At 43.4% G+C, this 19,965-nt stretch overlaps 1 protein-coding gene across 5 annotated transcripts in view; it reads right to left on the reverse strand.

Moving 5' to 3' along the window:
• Positions 1-615: 615 nt before the first annotated feature.
• Positions 616-19,965, reverse strand: part of NRP1 (neuropilin 1) — a 133,828-nt gene continuing 114,478 nt past the window's right edge. For 2 of the 5 annotated variants that reach the window (XM_069459002.1, XM_069459000.1), the window contains exons 12-17: positions 17,926-17,985; positions 12,446-12,583; positions 8,237-8,508; positions 7,695-7,791; positions 5,491-5,541; positions 616-3,557 (exon numbers count right to left, since the gene is read on the reverse strand). In XM_069459002.1, coding sequence (XP_069315103.1) covers positions 3,268-3,557; positions 5,491-5,541; positions 7,695-7,791; positions 8,237-8,508; positions 12,446-12,583; positions 17,926-17,985 — 908 coding nt within the window. In that variant the 3' untranslated portion in view covers positions 616-3,267. Of the gene's footprint in view, positions 3,558-5,490; positions 5,542-7,694; positions 7,792-8,236; positions 8,512-12,445; positions 12,584-17,901; positions 17,986-19,965 lie in introns of those variants that run through there. The other 3 variants (XM_069459001.1, XM_069459003.1, XM_069459004.1) reach the window with 3 other exon arrangements.

Below are 19,965 nucleotides of genomic sequence, written 5' to 3' on the forward strand. Positions count from 1 at the left end.
TGCACTCGGAGGAAGGTAGCGGAGGAAGTGTGGCCCTGTGGCTAACAGGGATTAGGCCAGGCCAATTTTGCTGTGACAAGTTTTCTAAAGGCCCCTCCTTGGCATGCCTGGGCTCAACATTTCTGCTGTCTTTGTTGTTGTTTATAGCTTTTCTATTATTTTGATCACAGATGGAATAGAAAATTTTCTAAGAATTATCTACGAAATAGCCAGCTGTAACGCCATGTTCAACTTTTCCCTTTACCTAAGTGTAGCTTAAGTGCATGAAGGAACACTGCCGGATTTATGACCTGTTTTCTACCAAAACAAACTTACCAACGGTAATTTGTGAATATCATTAAAAAAAAAAAAAGCTTAACCAAATGGAATATAGAATACTTGCTACACAATTTGAGATTAAAAAAATTTCCATTTATAAGGCCAAATTCCATATTCTTTATCTTGGCAGTGTCTAGTTTGGGTCGATATTCTGGTTTCAGGAAATGTCTTCTTAATCTCTCCACATGAAGATATTTTTAACAGAGAACTTTAAAAAATCTTGAAAGTTATTAGATGGTGAGGTAATACCCACTTCTTTAACAAGAACAGAGCTGATATAATAAAAGCCATCAGGTTTGGGATATTTTATGAAAATGTTTAATTCAACTGTTTCTTTGGAATGTAGTAGTCATAGTTTGGAATTTAAGTTACAGTTCAGTTCTATGTGGTTTTTATGTTACTCAGTGTCTGAGAATACAAATGTCATTTAAAGTTAAGGCTTCGCTGTTCATTTTGAAACAACAATTTACAAGTGTCATATTGTCATAGAAAATAAAAATTTCTGTAAAAAAAAATCTGCACAAAATCTTACGATGGTACAAAACATGAAGCAATAATATACCAGTAAAATGAAAACATTTTACTACAGAAAGTTTTATAGATTTCAATAAAGAAAAAATACGTTATTTTATACCTTTCAAAATTACAAAACAATCTAAAACAATATAAACTGAACATTTTGTAACACTGCCTTTACAAATTAATAACTTTATAAACATATAATTTTTAAATATATTTATCAGTGCAAGATACTTTAAAATTTAAAGTTGCAGTATCATTTTTCCTTGGCTGAGGATAACTTTAAGTCTGTTTACCTTAAAAGAAAAAAAATCAAATCTTCCTTAGTGCTTTCCTTCTGGCGTGATTATAGCAACTAAATGAATGCCTCTGGGGACAAAAAACTATTCTTCTTTCAAGGGGATCAATACTTTCCCGGAAACAAAGGCATTCTCAATCCAATTTAACCAAGATGAATGGACTGTCCCATGTAGGATGCAAATGTGACTCCCAACAAATGTATTTGAGTGAGACCTATAGCAATGCGGGAAAGGAGGAAGATGTAAAAAAATCTCATGTATAACATGTCATGACAAAAATACACCCCAAACCACCAAAGCTTCTTTGGGTTAATTCATATACTGCCTGATAAGATATTCACTCCTCCGTGCTGTTAGAGGCTTAGGTCTTGCCAGCCTCAAGGCAGGCTTATTCTTTGTGAGCCACTGGAACTTTCTAGAATGGAAGTTTCTAGAAGCATTCATTCAAGTCTATTTTTTTCAGGGTTGCCGTTGAATGGATTTTTAAAAACATTTGTTTTGACTTTACCTGCTTCTCCCACTCTTATCTTAAAATACTTCACCCCTCCCGCCCCCACATCAGGATTTGTAGTTTCTTTCTTAAATTAACTTCCTTCCACTCCCCTTTGTCTGACTCAACATCAAAACAAGAAAGTTCTCATGGGTCATCTTTGCATATTTGGATGTAAAAAAAAAAAAAAATCTCATGTTTTCAGATATTTGGAAAATTTTATTCAATCTTTCCTTTGGGTCTCATTTGAAAGCCAATTCATATGATTTCTTCCCTCAACTTACCATTATTTCTGTTAAATGCAAACGTTTCTATGGAAGATCATTTTGATCAGAAAAGACTGACAAACGGCTTCAGGAAAAAAGATACTGTCACTTTAACCAGTTAACAAGAAAACCAAAGTTAGACTTTGGAGGGCAAAGTTAGGAATTTCCCTTATTTATTTATTCTTAAACATAAAGTCTAGTAAAATTGTTTGCCATTCCCAGCAGGTTAAAGCTGCAAGTTTCTTTTCTGGACAATGGCAAATGCTTAAATTCTAAGAGAGGGGAAAAAAAGACAGAGCAATAGGAGAGAAAGAGAAAGAGTTTACATTTGAAAATACATTCCATATGAAAGAACAATAAAGAGAGAATATCGCAGCTTTATACAAAAGGGTCAAGAGACATGAAATTGAACTACAGAAAAAGCAGAACGATTAAGCCACATTGCCAAATCTTCAGAGCCCTTGCCTTCCCGGGGGGCTGACGTCTCACACTAAAATATACTTTCTTCTTAGTCAGTGGGCCACCAGGGTTTGATTAAAGAGGAGGGCTCTCACCAGCGAGAAACAGAGTGGGTCGTCAGTGTAACACAATGGACCAGCACAAACAAAAAGGCACTTGAGGGGACACAGACTAGCCAGTGCCAAGGATTTTTGTTGTTGTTGCGGTTGGCAGCTATACACCCAGTTGCCAGCAGTGTTTGGTGATGGCACAGTTTTCTGTATGGAGTTCACAAGCACGAGGTTGAGTACAACACTGGAAAAACATCAAGAAAATCTGACGGTATTGCTTCGTAAACAGAGCTGACACACTATACCGGTACTGGGGCTACAGTACTTTTAAAAGAAAAACACCCTAATCCTCCTTTGCCTATGCACGACGCGGCAACTATACACAAGTACAGCTTCGGAAGTCCATCGACACGCAGTTACTCGAATAGATTCTGGGCACTGGGCTACAGGTAGCATGTCCGTCCAAAGGGCCCCACTCAATACACTTGGTGCCAGCATCTTGGATTTTGCACAGTTTCCGAAAAGAATCCATAAAAGGAAGGAGGAGGAGGAGGAGAGAGAGAAAGAGAGAGAGAAGGGAAGGAGGAAGCCGAAATGAATGAAGTCGATCATACTTGGTCTCAACACCAGCATCTGATGATTCAAATTAAACCAACAGGAGAAAAGCTGACTGTACATGATTCTAACACAGCTCACTTGTCCGTGTCTGTCGGTCACACTCATTGAAGCTCCTGAGAAAAGCCTGGCTCAGCGTCACGCACTTCCCAGCCTGTCCCGCGAAAGAAGAGGGACAGTCCTCGGCACACGCACGCCACGTCCTTCCACCTCAGTTCTCCGATGACGGGTCTTGCCATCTCTGTCCCCCTTCATGCCTCCGAGTAAGTATTTTGTGTGTTCAGTTTGTCTTTTTTCAACTTCACGCCGTCCACGAGTTCAAAGTTATAGTTCTCCAGGGCGGACAAGTTTCTTTCTGACATCCCGTTGTGCCAGCAGGCACAGTACAGCACGACCCCGCAGACGGCACCCAGGAGCACGCCCAGGGCGCTCATGGCTATGATGGTGATGAGGATGGGGTCCAGGGTCTTCAGCACGTTGCCCGGCTTCCTGGAGATGTTCTTGTCGCCTTCCCCCTCGCCCTCGTATCCTGGGGTGCTCCCTACAGAGGAAAACCAAATGGGCTGCGTGAGCACGGTGGACGGACCAAATGAAAGCAGGCAGGAAAACAGACAAAAAGAAAAGAGAAAGGAGCACATCCCATGCCCCAGTTTTGCGGGTCGTGTTAGACGCATCGTTGGGGACAGGGGTCTGGGAGGGCGTCAGCACGTGGGCGCTGGGATTCTGACACCCCTGTCCGCTCACGGAATCAACCGATTCCGGATGAGCAGTGAGGGTTTCTGTCCTCGTGGAATTCGGATTCCATGCAGACCTCCGTCTGTGCTAGATTGTAAACTGTGTCTACAGTCCTTGGCCAGATAGGAGCCCATTAAGCTTTGCACAACGCTTAGTCACACGTTTGTCTTGCGGTGGGGGCGGAAGGAGGCTTGAGCCTCCCTTGTGCACGTGCCTGACCCTCCAACCGGGCAAGAGGAAACCTTCAGAGCTGCCTGCCTGTGCGTGCCGATTCCAGTGTCTGGTGTGGTTTACACGAGTGTAACAGTGTAAAAAAGTGGACAAGGGTCAAAGTGAAGTGGTTTCAGTGAAGAAGGGGAGGGCTTTCCAAACAAGCGCACGCTTGCTGCTGGCCTGGACACAGGGGGAGGCTCCGACTGGGAAACTGTGTCTTTGCCACGCTGAAGAGAAGACAGTTAATAAGCAGCCCCTGGTAGTTTAACCGGAGACGGTCACACTGCTCTGCAGCTCGCTCCCTGGGGACGTGTTTTCTTTAGAGTGGAACACGAGACATTATTAACATGGGGGTTTTGAGCCTAATTTCCTGGTACTAGGAACGGGATGGAAATGTTAATGCGCAACATGCCTGGTGTTTACTTAATGGTGTTCTCATGCACAGAGATTCCCAGCACAGAAAACTAAAACTATGAGATGCAAGTCCCCGAGCAGGGGAGGACAAGCCTCGGGGCATACTAATAGTCTCTCCCTGGATGAAATAATGTTTTGAAACAGTCTCTAATAAAATTTACATTTCTGTGTGGACTTTTTAATGTGTTAATATAACTCACAGCATAGTGCTGTATTTATTTGTCTCTATCGAGTCCACGTCTGGCTGTATGGTAGGACCCTGTTTCTAATGGCAACAGATGCTGACGCACATTGATGACTTGGGTGCAGTATTACCCGCTCGGGCAACCCGCAGTGCTGCCCGGGAGGTATGGAAAGTTCTGGAAATAAAATAATACTGCCCAAGGCCTAGCTCTGATCCATGGTCTTGCATCTGATCATAAAGCAGTGTTCCACAAAAACGCACATTTTAGAGTTAATCAGGCTAATGTCTGAGGCTGCCACCTGATTGATGAGCTGTGCTACTTAAGTCTCAGTCTCATCATCTGTGAAATGGGGATAAATATACCCGATGGAGTTGCCATGAGGCTTAAATAAGGTATGTAAAGTACTTGCAACATAGTCAATAAACTCTTCTTATCACCATCACAAAGCCAGGAGTCCAGAAGAAGAGGATGGGCAAAGATGGATCAAATGCAACAAATCATCACAGAAATTGGGCTCTACTCTCATAAAGATCCTATCTGGTCTTGAACTCCTGACCTCAAATCATCCTCTTGCCTCGGCCTCCCAGAGTGCTAGGATTATAGGCGTGAGCCACCGCGCCTGGCCAAGATCCTATCTGCATATCAACCAGACATAAGAATTTGGGCTCGTTCCCAATAATTTGCACCAGTTTTCTGTTTCTGTAGTCACAGAGGCTCCCAAAGTCCTAGGGGCACCTTTGAAGAGGACACACTATGACAATAATCCAATCCACAGCATTGACTCAGGGCCACAAGCATGGATGTTCATTTTATCTGGACTGTTTCTGATACACCAGTGTATTAGAGTTCCAGAAAATTTCTTCATAAACATGATGAAAGCCATAGTCAAATTAAAAAAAAAAAAATTGTTCAGCAACACAAAGTTACCTGTTTCATCAATTTTAATCTCTGTGTTCTTTTTATCCAGGTCTGCCGGTTCTGACAAGTCAAACAAAATTGAAAGAGATATTTGAACTGCCAGCAAAATACCATACACACAAACAACAGCAACCCTCGTGCACACACATCCCTGCTGTGCTTCCTTTGCGTTTCTCCGCACAATCTGAACCCACCAAATAACTGCAGAGGAATCGTCAGGGGCAGTGTTAAATGCCCAGGAAGTTGGCGACCTGAGGTCATGACACATGACACATCTAAACCCAGGTAGCGCTGCTGCTAGCGGAGTGTGTTGTTTTAGAACAGAAGGGTGGAGAGACATGGTTTGGGCGTTTGGAATATGGAAAGAATTTGGTGGAAACAGGGAGCACGTGGGTTTGTATATACGGGTACCATCTTCTTTGTAGATCACTGCTTCCTGAGTTTGGTGTGTGTGAGTTTGGTTTCCCAAATAGTACGCCAACTTTTGGGGGCCAAAGTCCATGCCCTGGGTATTACAAAAATAGATAAATAAATAAATAAAACAAAATTCTATGGAAGAAGTGGAGTCCCAGTAGCCCTTATGGTACCGAGCACAGGGCAGGAGTTTCTGAGTACTTTGTTCATACCGATATTCTAGCATTTAGAACAGTGTCTCACACATAATAGGTGCTTTAATAAATACTTGTACAAATGAATGAATGACTAATAATTAGTTGAAAAGCTTACAGCATCCATGGCTAAATGTTGGTGAATACGTATTTGATGAATCATTATACAATGATCTCAAGTACATTGTTATTGGTAGCAACATAAACAGTGTTTTAGTGGAGCCCTTGTCTTGATTTTCCCAGTACAAGGGCTGGTGGCAACCCCAGCTAAGGGGACAGATCCCATGAAGGGAAAAAGGCTCATAGAATTATCTTAGCCAGGTACATTCACTCCAGCCCTGGCACGGTGCTTGGCGTATGGTGGGCGGTCAGTTAAAACTTGTTAAACTGAACTGGATTTCTCTTCTTTGTTTTAGTTTGTGGAGTTTGCTCTCCACAGCTCAAAAATATCACCACCATCACTCTCATCTTGGAATGGGAAAGCAGTGATATTACATCCGTTGTGTAACTACATGAAATACACATTTTACCGGCAGCGTGGACTTGCATGTGGGTAATCTGTAAAGTAGTTGCACTGAAATATTAAGACTTGCTTTTGTGAAGATTTGCGAAGTAGTGTGGCATTAAGCAGAGTCCCTTATATAGTGTGAAAAACAGACTTTTATTCACTGCTCCTTTTTTTTTGCCCAATTTCTTTAATTGATCCTATCAAATTATTGCCACTTTAGGGATCACGTATGTTCAATATGTTATATAATAAAAGCTTTGTAAGTTGCCTCAATGACCAAAAACCCATTATAGCCAACAGGCTTCCTTTGTCTTAAATTTGTCCAATAGGCAGATCCCATTTTGTTATAAATAACATCTTATTATATAATGATATATAACAAAAATTTAAGTGTAGCAAATGGAGCTTAAGACTAATTACTATGCTATTACACTGCCATTAGTGATGCTATTTGTAATTATATATCAAGAACTAGGGACTATGAATTGGTTTTTCTATGTCATTTATCTACCTAGTACCAGGCTGATAAAGACTAACTCTGAAATACTAGGCAAAGTCTCTGAATTCCATTTATTCTTTTAAGCCATTTCAGCTATTTTTAGAGTCAGAAACAGCTACTCATTTGCAGTAAAGCAAAGAATTATGTCCTCTATGATTCAATAACAATGTAATGTTAATTAAATTCAGTATGATCAAAATTTTCAAATGCCTGCTGTTTTTGTTTATACACCCAGATATTTGGAATTATCCAGATGTCTAAGTTTTCCGCTTTTCATCAAAATGTTTTGGTGTGGCATAGATAGCTTGTAAACGTACTCTTTCTTCTTTGCTGTGATCTCTGGACTCCACATCATTTATATGGTTTCATAGGTACCAAGCAGACATTCTAAAGGAACCACGTTAGGTGGGTGATGGAGCTACTCAAGGTAAATTGGCCTGATTTTATGCCCTGTTGCATCAGAATACTCACTTCATATCAGGCACCTAGAGCCCACACCGAAATTCTAGGTCTCAATGAGCAAGACAAAGACCATCACATGGAAAGACTCTTGCCCAGGGCAGGAGCTCCACTGGTTTCTACAGCAACTCATACTCACTTGCACAGTCCTCTTGCGAAATGTGGTTATTAATGCTAATGTCGTCCACAGCAATCCCGCCAAGATTTCCTTTTCCGATTTCGCCCTCAAAAATCACCTAAGAAAATGAGATCGTTTTCACAGTATTTAAATGCTAGTCCCACAAAGCAGTGTTTACAAATGCTTGTTCGGCTCAAGCTACAGCACATGAATTAAATTCATCAGATTTCGCATTCGTAGAAGCACACACTTCGCTTGTCCATCCCCATCAGCTGCCTGGAGATGGCACACAACTTCTCCCCATGCTCTTTTTATCGTACAAACTTTAAAAAGGGTGCAAAAGCAGAAAATAAATGAAACAACGCATGTGACAGCCCAGAAATTCCCCTCTTTCAAGAAAAATCTGCTACCAGGATGAGCATTGTTGTAGCAATAGCCCAGGGTTGGGAAACACCAATGATAATTTTTTGGAATAATTCTTGCATCTTATTTGCATGATCTTCAAAATATTATCCCAGTGTTCTTAAAGCCACTGCCCTCCCCAGCCTAGGAAAAGGGCACACCTGGTACAGTTTCAGAGACTTGTGGAGCAAGACTCGCCCTTCCTTCCAGTGGTCTCCTTGGTGTCCGATGGCCATCCAGACCAGCTGGTCATACTCCTCGGGCTTCTGGTAGCGCAGTTTGACCCTCAGTGTGCCGACGTGGGAACCAGACATGTGATACCAGAAAGTCATGCAGTGGGCGGAGTTCTGGGAATAGACCACGGGGCTCACCAGGCGGGCCACTTTGCCTTTCTGATTTTCATCAGCTTGGGAGTAGATAAAGTTGCCATCTCCTGCTGTGACAAAAAACTGTGTTAGGGAGAGTGGCCAGATTTATGAGTCTTCTTTCAAGTTCCACTAACCAGAAGTCTCCTGAGCTGGGAGCAGCAAGAAGCCAAATCCTCAGTGGAAAGGGAACAGTGTGCACAGTTGTTGGGGACCTTGGGGCCCTGCTAGAAGCTTCTGCAAATGGACATTTGATTAAGGGAAGGCTGGAAAACAGCACCCATCTGGACACTCTGTATTTGGAACACGTTGTCACATGGATGCAGGCTGTGACTCAAATTAGCCTTTGCACCACCACAGACAGAAGCCCAGTCTGTGCACAGCCTCAACCAAGAATGTCTGACTTCTAAGCAGAATCCTTATTTCCATGCAACTTTAAGTTCGCTCAGCAGCACCCACGTGAACACAGACATTAAATGGAATCAGAGACTCACCTTATTCATCACCGCAGCACTGATGATATTTTGGTCACTATGACTGCTTGACAGTAATAAACCTGCAGTTTTTCCTAATAATGTAGCGTGATCTTTTTTTCTTTTTTTTCATTTTTCAAGTTCAGATTATTTTTCCCCTAGTTCGTCTGAATGGCTTATAGATTCCTTAAACACACTCGAGAACTTGATCTACCCCCTGCCCTGCTTTTTCTGTTTGATGTGGCTCCTGGTTCGAGGAGAGGCAAAGGTGCGTTGCGGAGGCTCATTAGAACCTGCTATTTTGGCAACGTAGACACTTGCCGGGCTGCAAGAACTTTGTCTTGGCTTTGCTTTTAATTACCCCCAGTGGGAACATTTCCTCCTGCCACCACCTGGTCTAAACACACAACTCATGTTTCACTGTTGGCTCTGCAAATAGAAATCACCTCTTCTAACGCCTCACCTGATTAGGTGCGAATCTGATGCTCGGGCCTCTGTGGGCAGCGGGATGTTGTGTTTGCTGCCCAAGAGACTGGGGTGTTTGTACAGGACTTTTTCACTGTGCATATGTGGGTACGTTGTCCTGTCCGCTCACCTGCGTCAACAGCATCCAGGTGGGTGCGGATGTGTCAGCTGGCAGCTTCCTTCCCTTCCTTACCTGGCTGCTTCCATGAGATCCCACCATAACACTCTTGTTAAAGCCAAAGGGTGGAATCCTAAATGAAGCGTGGAAATAAGCCACGCTCCAGCGTATGTCTGATACTGCAGGAGTCTCTCGCACTCCCTGCCTTTGCAGAGCGTCCCCTGTGACGGAGCCGACGCAGTCACTCCTAGAGTTTGTTTCACCCTCCTGATGTACTAAGCAATGCTCACCTGTCTGTGTTGATGGAGCCATTTCACCGAGATGAGTCCACCAGGATGGACAGTGAAAAAACACACCCATCTTGCCCCTGTCCGCTAATCTTATGGAAAAAGACTGCGGTTGGCAATGTTGCAGGGAGGAAACACGTGTATTGAGCCCACTTCTTGAGCCCATCTGTTGAGCTTCCTTTAGGCCAGAGAGCAGGTGGCAGAAGGAGAGCACTGGGCATAAGCAGAGGGTAGGGGCTGCCCAAGAATGAGTCATGGCCTCTGCCCTGCTGACCTTGTGGTCTTTCAAAGACGTGCTGATGTCTCTCCTCTGCTTAGAATTCTGCAGGGGACCTTTGCTACCTTCAGCCTGTCCACGCTTCTTCACAAAGCTCCTAAGGCCACACATGCTCTGCTTCCTAGAAGGAATCTGTCCAAGCCACACCACTCGAGATCCAGCAAAACAAGCCTAGCTTCGATGGCCTCTGTGACATGACCGCTTTCTCGGACCCGTCCTATGTCACCTTTTGCCATCCTCTCTGGCCGCTGCTATTGGACACCCTCCCCCAAAGGCACTGTAATCGCTTCCCACCCACAGCCAGACTGTGAGGTCCTCGAGCGTGGGGGCTCCCTCCTTCACACCTGGACTTGCAGTGCTCACCACAGCACCTGCCACGTAACAGGGCTCCTCAGAGAACATTTGCTCAGGGAACCAGCAAAGATGCCAGATTTCAGGAATCCTCCATAAGGACGAACATAGTTTCAGTCTTAAGAGGCCCAATACAGAAAACCAAGCAAGTAGGATTCCTTGAAATAAACTCAACATTAAGTAGCAGGACATTTTTCCTAGATAATGTTAATCACAAAAAAACAAAACAAAACAAAAAAATCCCTCAATGTCTGGTTTGCAAAGCATCACCAAATAATACTATAAAAAAGTGCCAACTACTCTCTCATACGGGTCTGGGCACAGGAGCTATGGGTGTGTGGGGCACTTTTCATCTAGATTTTTTTTTCCCCCCTGTTAACAAGTTCCTGCCTTTCAGATGTCGGGCTCACCCCTCTCTCTCAACAAATGATCGTGTTTCTAGAGCTGTGGGGGGCTCTTTCTAGTCAGAGCTGACCTGGCACTGCAGCTCGAGTAAATCTGGGTGGCTGGGAGAACAAAAGAGTCAAACCCTTCTCAAAGAATCACACTTCTCAGCTGGGAATCGAAGACAAGCCCTCCTTTTCTGATACTCCAACACATAAAGCACTGATATTTCCCCTTTCAAGGATTTTATCACCAGTTCTGGGTCAGGAACTCTGTCTTCATTTTCTCAATTAGCACTTTACTTCTGCAAGCCTTTTAGCTTTTGTCTCTGGCTAACGTAGCTTTTAACCTCCTCTGAATGTCAGATCCGACTGCGCTATTTTGCTTGACTCTGCATCAATTTTTCCACCATTACCGCCTTCATTTCGGCTAATTGCATTTAGTTAATTTGATGCCATTTCTATGTACAGTGCCACTTACAGTCAAAGTATTTTAAGTTTTCTAAAACTGCTTGTCTTAAGATTCAATTGAAAGTGTCTCAGAATTGAAGGAGTCCAATTTTATCCAATTTCCTTGTCACTCTCATTAGGCGAGGAGGTAGCCGTGGTGGAAGGAGGCCTATTCAACCTATTTAATGGTTACATTCACTGGGAAAAAGAGTGAACCACAAAAGGGAAAAGGCATGAAGTGCTCTTGGCCCACTCATCGGCCCACTGACTCACCCACCCGGAGCACCAGTGTGGGGAGGATTTAATGAGGTTTCCCAGCATCAGCCAATGCCCCTCTGGGCTGCCTTTTGGGAAGCCACTGCTTGAGTAAGCAGTCCTCTGTCAATGAAGTTTGCGGATTGGCCATTTGATGCTGCTTTATGCCATACCTCAAGTTGGGCGATCAAATGACCAGGAGGAAAACAGGATGGGACTGGATGAAAGTTCACTAGAGTGGCTCCCAGCTCCCTCCGTCTCCCCACCCATTCCTCCCCCAACAATTAATCTTAGAAAATAAGACAGGAACGGGACGGGTCGTGAGCTGGGGCATACTGAGGTTTCTACCTGCTCAGCAGAAATGGGCTCAACTTAAAAATCTTTTCCTAAAATAAGAATCCCCACCCTGCCTTTTTCATCTCAGGGCCAAGAGGGAGCAAGCGTTAGGTTTGCTCATTGCTTCTTTGGATGTAAAGATGAATGAGATGCCATAATATATACCTGAACTTGCTTTAAAATCATCCGGAGTCAGGGATGAGAGAGACAAAACAAGACTCCTGTGATTTGATAATTGCCGAAGCAGGGTTAGGTACCTACAGGGTTCACTATACTGTTTCTTTTCTAGTTTTGAATATGTTTGACATGGCCCATGATAAGGAGTTCAGAAAAAGCCCGAGATAAGTACCATTTCATACATTTTGCTGTTTTCCAGGGAGGCCAATCAGTGGCCAAGTTTAATCAGCATTCATTCCTACTACTTGCACCAAGCTTATCTCTCCTGGGGAAAGAGACCTTGTTAATTCCAGAAAATGAAAGCATGAGTCAAAAAAAAAAAAAAAAAAAAAAAAAAAAAAATTCACAGGCACCAGAAACCCTGTCCAGTAACACCCTCTCGGATTCAAAGCGAATTTGCAAAGCCCTGGGGCCGCAGCAAGCTCTCTGTTACCTGTGTGATCCTGGATGGGTCCTGTTTTGCTGGTCAGCACACTCCACTTGAGTTGCACGTGATTGTCATGTTCCCAGTGACAGAATGTCTTGTGAGAGCCCCAGCCAAATTCGCAGTTAAAACCATATGTTGGAAACTCTTCCGTGGGTGGAAAGGAAAAATAGAGACAAGCAGAGAAAGACAAATTTAATCATTCCGGGTCAGAAAGGGCCTTCATTTGTTCATGGAAAGCACGATTTACACAACCTCACATCTGTTCGAAAATTCTGGGAAAGCCACAAAATCCAGGATTACCAGGAAACCAAAAGATGCATGGAGATGTCAAAATGTTTGCAAAATCACATTTAGTAAATTTTTTTCTTTTCTTTTTTTTTTTTAGTCCAGCTTTAAAAAGATTATGCACAGCCTGACAAATTGGGTTTCCATAAAATTTCCAGGAAAGCTTACTTTCCAAAGCACGTATATGACATCTGCCGCATTCTTCCTATTTCCACAATATTTAATATGAAAGGTACTCTGTTCTTTAGGATGAATCATACAAATTGATATCCACCAATGAAAAGAATCTTAATTAGAGCCTGACCCGGGAAGCCTCAAAAGTCTGGAAAAGTGAATTGGCAGACTGCCTCGTCCTAGTCCCACCTCAACAGCTGATGCTTTAGTTCTCTAGTGTCAGGGTAGAAATCTCAGAGGCATTTTCCTAAGATTATTATTATTTTCTTCTGTGCTTTCTCATCAGGTCAATTAATTTAACTATAAAACTTTTTGCTTTTTTGGTGAATTTCTAAATTTACATATAAATTGTTCGTCCTGCTTAAAACCTCAATGCAAGGTCAGGAAAAGCCAAAGCACATTGAAATAGTGACCTATTTTTATTTATTTTTTTAATGTTCCACATGCTTCCTTGGGAATCAGAGAAAGAAAGTGAATGGGTGTGCAGGAACGGTTTGTCTCCCCTGTCCCACAAGGTGCTACCCCGATCACAGTGTTTTTAAAAACTCATAGCCCTATTGTTCTTATTCGCCCCCTTCTTTTGAAAGGAGCGTCACTTTTTAAGTACGGGAAGAATGAAATCATTGATACTTGGGATTTGCTTTGGTAAATATAAGCGAACAATAAAAAAAATCGTTCTAAAGATGAAATTCTCAGGCTTCTGCCCATCCCCCCATATAAAGTGACAGACACAAAAGCGGCCGTTTTCTCTAATGAGGCTCCACTTGTCACTGAGCTCAGGCAGTCCACGAGATGGCAGCATTGAAACGGACAGGGAGGCTACCAGCTCCTCTGGCCAACTGAACTTAAAAATAAGCCTCAAAAGAATCCCTGTGAACAATAAGGGAAGTCTGGTATTATATGCTGTATTTGGCTGAGACCGTATCTCGCTGTGAGCTTTTCTTTAACTTGCCCAAGTGTTTAACACAAAGCATTGCGCCACCTCCTCCTCCTCCTCCACCTCCTCCTCCTCCTCCTCCTCCTCCTCTTCGGAGCCTGGTTGCCACTGCCCCTCCCCCACCGTCACAATGGCAGGAGGAATTTTAATGGCAAGATTTATTGAACAGATAAGGGCGATTTACTTTGCATTTTTAGTATCCAAGGAACTCTTTTCAAGTGCTAATGTCAAATTGTGGAAGGAACCCACCCTAGGAATTGTCAAAACTGAGAAGGTTGGATTTTCCCAACGACAAGGTCACCTCCCCAAGGGTGGACAGAGCCAGTTTGGGAAAGTATACCAGTAAACCATGGGCTGTACACAATATGCACACTTGTAGTTAGAGCAAAGTGACTGTATTTCACAGCTGTAGTGTCACTGGAGAGAGATATTTCATGTCTAGTCTATCATAACCATGAAATAGGACTTCTTAAGGCATGAGAAACCCTCTCCAAAATTTACCACACTTTTGCGCAGCAAGATTGAATTATGCAGATGAATTACACTCAACTGAACGGTGACTGGATGGTTGAGCAACCTTGGACGTCAACGCCCGTGACCCTGGAATGTGCTGTTGCATAATCTCATGGTAGAAAATGTTAATATTGGAAAATGTTAATGTGTGTGTGGTTCTGGTCTTTCTCCTTAAACGTACTTTACAAGACATGCACATACAGGAGGGCAGACAGCCACCCCAGCACACGCATTTCTGGTTATATTTGCCCGAGTAATACATGAAATTTCTTGTGTAGTACAGAAAAACCACACCATCCATTATTGTAGCCAATAATATTCTGATGATATCATAAAATATATGAACTTGGATATTTCTGTAACGACTAGGACATGGAAAAAAATGTTTCAGGCATCTCTCCTTGCTGCAGTGAATGACAGTCCGCCTTTACCTTCCAATGTCCTTTCCAAGCCTGTGAATTTAACAAGGCGAACTGCTCCAACTTTTTGTAGTTTACGGCTCTTTTATCTTTTTGTCTCCAGGATAAAACTTACGGCAATCTTGTTTATTTAAAAGAAATGTTTTTAAATCAATGCCTTTTGTGGTGGAGGGAGTAGCTCAATGTTGAACATTGAAGCCTGGCTCTAGAAAGTCAATTAATGAATCACACAAAATACCCATAAACATTTATAGAAAGGAAAAAGAAAAAGAGAGAGAGAGAGAGACAAAGGCAGAGGAGAGGAGAAAAGGGGAGAGAAAGGAAGAGGAAAAACACTAAATGGACAAATGGATGAATGGATTAAAGAAATGAACATATAGGACTATTGACTTTTAAGTTTGCAAAATGCTACCCAGGCCCCGAAGCTGCACACAATTCTCATTAAATTCAATGGGAATAATCTGGCTAAATCCCTTCTTGACTCTTAAAAATAGCAGGAAACAATATTCTGAACTTAAAACAAATTTATAGCCCCTGAGTACAAGCACCAGCTGTGCTTACTGAGTCCATCTTGCCTGAAGTTGAATCGTTAGCACCCTGTATGTGCACAAGGATTTAATTTTTAAATCTTGTACTCCAAACTTCCATGGAGTATGGTAACTCGCTTACTCATGGACTGGTCTTTCGGTCCAAACAAGTGGAGGTGCCGAGGCCCATGTAATCCTAGGTTACGAACAGCCTCTGAGATGCCGTAGAAACGGTGGAAGATCTTCAGAGGCTAAGAGCCCTGGCTAGAGAGAGCTGGATTAAAAATGCAGGGTTTCTCATCAGTTCCTGGCAGACCATTAATAGCCTTTTATGCATCTGCTTACAACCCAGACAGTATATGAATATTATACGCCCACCGAGTTTATTATATTGATAAGAATCCTCAAAATGAAATCTTAAGACTCTGCTTGAGTCTATAATGGCTTCAGCAAAAATTGAATTATGAGGAAGGTTTAGGGGTCTATTGATTCACGGCTGCTCGTGAAGACGCTTGGAGAATCTGAAACCTGCGCCACCGTGTGGATTAAAGCATCGGTTAGGTGAATCTGACCGCTGGATGGACACCCCAGAGCTGGCCAGCGGTAGACCTGACCTCTGACTCAAAGCACGCTCGGGTCCTCGTGCAGCGTTCTGTGCACGCGCTTAGCCAGAAGGTGACAACCAACAGAACTCCTCCCGAGGAGGTCACACAGTCCTTTACCGACAACCAAGGACTTGGAGCCCAGACTCATGACCGACAATGGAAAAACAGGAAACCAAGTCCCTTCACAAAGGACACTAGGCAGACCATGAAATTCACACCGGACTGGACCACCCCCGATCAGTAAGCCAGCGTGGTCTGAGCTGAACTGGTTCAGATGCTGGGAACAATGGCTCTCACTGGTTTCGTGATTTGTTCACCTGCCCTATGACCACAGTGCACCCTGTGAGAAGACCGACTGGCCCTTCTGCAAAGCCATCCTGGGAATGACCTTGAGGTCATGCACAGATCAAATATGTCAACAAAATCGTGTCTGCTCTGACAATACAGACCTTGAACGTTCAGGGAGGATTATCTCAGTTTTGGAATCTGACAGAACTTTCGATTTTCTCCACAGCTGTTGTTCACTTTCATTTTTTTTTATAATGATTCCCTAGCTCTTTTAATAAGCAAGGAGAAGAGAGCTGAGATGAAGCATATTAGTTGGCAACTTCATAGTGGCTTTAATTACTTCTCTGGCAAGAGAAGAAACTGAAACAGCAGTAAAAATGTTCGCTACATGATCAGAACTTCATTTATTCACCTCACCCCTCTTTCCCTGTTCCAGAGGGGTGTAGAGGGGCCTCAGGCAGTGAGTCCCCTTTCTCTACAGCCTTCCCGAGGGACGAGAACCCTCAGGGAAGGTAGGAAGCTAGCAGGGGGCCGGGCTTCCCTCGTGAGGGAGCTCCAGGTATACCAGGCGGCTCCAGCATCTCTGAAGGCCACATATAACTTCAAAAGACACGTGCAGCACGACAGTGTTTTTTGGCACTTAGGCGAATACTGTTTCTTCTTTTGGTAGCTGGGGGTGCGTGGTGATAGCATGGGTTTTGTCAACCACAGGGCAACTCGGGGTTAAGTTCAACTGTAGAGAAGTTTGTTTTGCAGTTTAATCAGGTCAAACAGTGACAGCGTCCTTTAAGGAAGCATACTAATTAGAGCAGCCCTTTCTACTGTCTGCCTAGCCGGTAGAGTCATACCGTTGAGGAAACATTGATATACACCACACGCCCCGCGAATAAATGACTGTGGAGGCCCAGGCTGAGTGAGCTCCCCATAAAGGAAATGGGAGAAGCTGGAAAACTGACCTGTTCACCTTTACTCTAATGATTAACTTTAAAGTATTTCAAACCTCTGATTATTTATACCCCCCTGCTTCCCTCTGCGTGTCTGTGGGGAAGAATTTCACAGACTACTAACAGAAAACAAAAGCGTGCAAGAAGAAGGCCACGCTGTTTAACCACGACTGGCCCCTGGTAAACAGCAAACCGTGGGCTTTAAAAGTCGTTACGCTTTTCTATTAATGAAAGGATGAGGAGCTGCGGTTCCCAAGGGCGCCCCTGTCCCCGTGCCCAACTATAAACTGCGGTTTCCTGAACCCCGTTTCATGGCACACCCACTGGAAACGCTGTTGTAAAACTGCCAACTCCGTGGCAGGCAAAACTGACAAACTTTGCCTGCCTTGGTTTTTGCAGGATCGTGATGAAAATAAATAGTCAGGCTGTGCTGCCTGCGCGATTTCCTTCTCCTCTAGTTTGCAAACACAACCCATGTCCTAGATGTGCTGCTTTTAAACAAAGTATGTTACTCAGTTCCTTCCGTGGAGAGCTGGGATTGTCACCATTTGGCAATTACTGATGGGGAAGGAAATCTCGTTCCCTGCTGCATATACGTGCGGATGAAAGGAGAGCAATATTTACGGCTCACGCTTGGAGACCAGATGCTGCCGGCATCTCTCCTTCTAGGACTTTCCGGGAAGCTGAAACCGAGAAGGGTGGCAGTGCGCTATTTTCGTGGGGGGAGGGGGGGTGGGGAGGGGAGGACATTCCAAGGACATGGAATAGACCACATTTTAGATTTTATTTCATACCTGATTGTATGGTGCTGTCTAATACTGTCGGCTTTTCTGTGCTCAACACGGTGGTCCCACCTGAAAAACAAAACCAATAACATAAAAAAATAAGAAAACGGTAGATAATTTGCAGGAGAGAGATGTTGTACGCTTATATACCTCTAGCAGAGGCAAACATTTTCTGAAGAAAATCCCTTCTTTAATTCCAACAACAGTCATTGTTTCACTTGTATTTTGCTCACAACAATATTAAATTCAAACAAACTGTTATTTTTTTGTACCTAACACATTTCTTTTTTAAAATTTTTACCTGTATATATTTATAGTGTACATGATGTTTTGATATATGTATACCTTGTGGAATGGCTGAATCAAGCTAATTAATATATGCACTATTTCACAGACATTTTTTTGTGGTGAGAGCACTTAAAATCTACTCTCTTAGCAAGTTCCAAGTGCACAATATATTCTCACACATTTCTTTGTAAAGCATGCAGAAGGCATGGAGAGTTGGAGACTTTGTTCCAAGGGCATTCTCTGGTTCCCAGACTGAGAGTGGCATACAATTGCAACAGGGAAAGGCAAAGGCCTCTCAATGTCCTCGGTGACTCGGGTATTAAACTTGACCCAGACCTCTGAGCTTCAAATTGTATTCCACAGTTTCAGATGTGTGCCTTCGGGGAAGTTGCAAGGCCGGTCCCCACAATCTATTTTAAAAACTGGAAAACTGAAGGTTCAGAGTGGACGGTAGTGTTCCTCCTTTCATTGGCTGTTGTGGTGGTTTATTTTTCCCAAGGACAAACACTCTGCCCAGTATGTGGTTTGGAGAAGCTGTGGGAGGCAGCAGGAGAAGGGGAAGGGGAGAAACATTTCCTTTGCTGCCCTAAGGAACCGGGAGATTGAGAAAATAATACCCTGAACACTGTGTGCTTTCAATCAGCCGGGTCTCCTTTGGCATTCCTGGTCAGGGGACAGGCTGTGACCTTACTGAGATTTAGCTTCACCTTCTCTTATGCTGTGTCTTAACTCACCCATTGGCCACTTTACGTCATTATACTTCTGTTTCCAAGCAGTGTTCTCAAACTTGCCCAATCATAGGTATCACCTGAATGCTCGCTGAAATCGCAGTTTCCTGTCGACCTATCCTCTCCAGACCTGAGAACTAGAATCTCTGTGGGTAAGGCCTTGAAAATCTGTTTTGGTTTTTTTTTTTTTTTTTTTTTCCTTTTCCGAAAGCTTCTCAGAGGAGTCTTATAATCCACTATATTTGGGAAATAGCAGTTTGCTGTTTATGACTGTGCTTGAGAAACCTTTTTCTCCTGTGTATCTGCGATGCAGACTATGGTTGGAGGTGGTCTGAGGGAGCCTGTTACTTTAAGGACAGTACAGGACTAATTCAGGGTGAAGGAGTGAGAAAGACCCAAGACTATTATGGAAAGTTCTGGAAGTGGTCATGAGATGCCATAATTGTGCACTTTCCAATAGCATCAATCAATAAAGACTTGTGGTGATCTTTATTGGGGCCAGGCCTACGCTACAGCGTCCCTGGATCAGAAATCATGTCACACATCCGTAGCATGAATCAGAGAGCTGTAAAATCATGCTCTTGGAATGGTCTTCAGGTTTCTGAGCTAATCGACTGCAGCAGCTACCCCTGCTCTCCCAGTAAATATGTGGACGAGTGGTCACACGTGTGCATGGCCTCAATAAGGCAGGCAGTGGGAAGAGAATTACATATATTACGGGTTAGGAAGGTGAATCTGTAATGGCAGAATTGGAGGGAGGCCAGACTACATTAGCATTCTGTTCCCAGTGGGCTTAGAGGAGAAAGATTCAAGGTGAAAATTCACTTTTTAAAACCGATATGCATTATCAGTTTTGTTATAGGTTGGGGGCCAAATTCCGCTGTTGGGTACACACCAACACAGATCCGATGTGAAATCTGGCCTCCCCGTGCCTTTGAAGCCAATTGTATTATCGAATGACTTCAAAGGCATTTGCAAATGAGTAACTTTGAGGGAGAATTTTGACCTTGGCAAGAAAGTACAGGAGAGCAAA

Source organism: Eulemur rufifrons, chromosome 25 (assembly GCF_041146395.1).
Source record: "Eulemur rufifrons isolate Redbay chromosome 25, OSU_ERuf_1, whole genome shotgun sequence".
Lineage (NCBI taxonomy): Eukaryota > Metazoa > Chordata > Mammalia > Primates > Lemuridae > Eulemur > Eulemur rufifrons.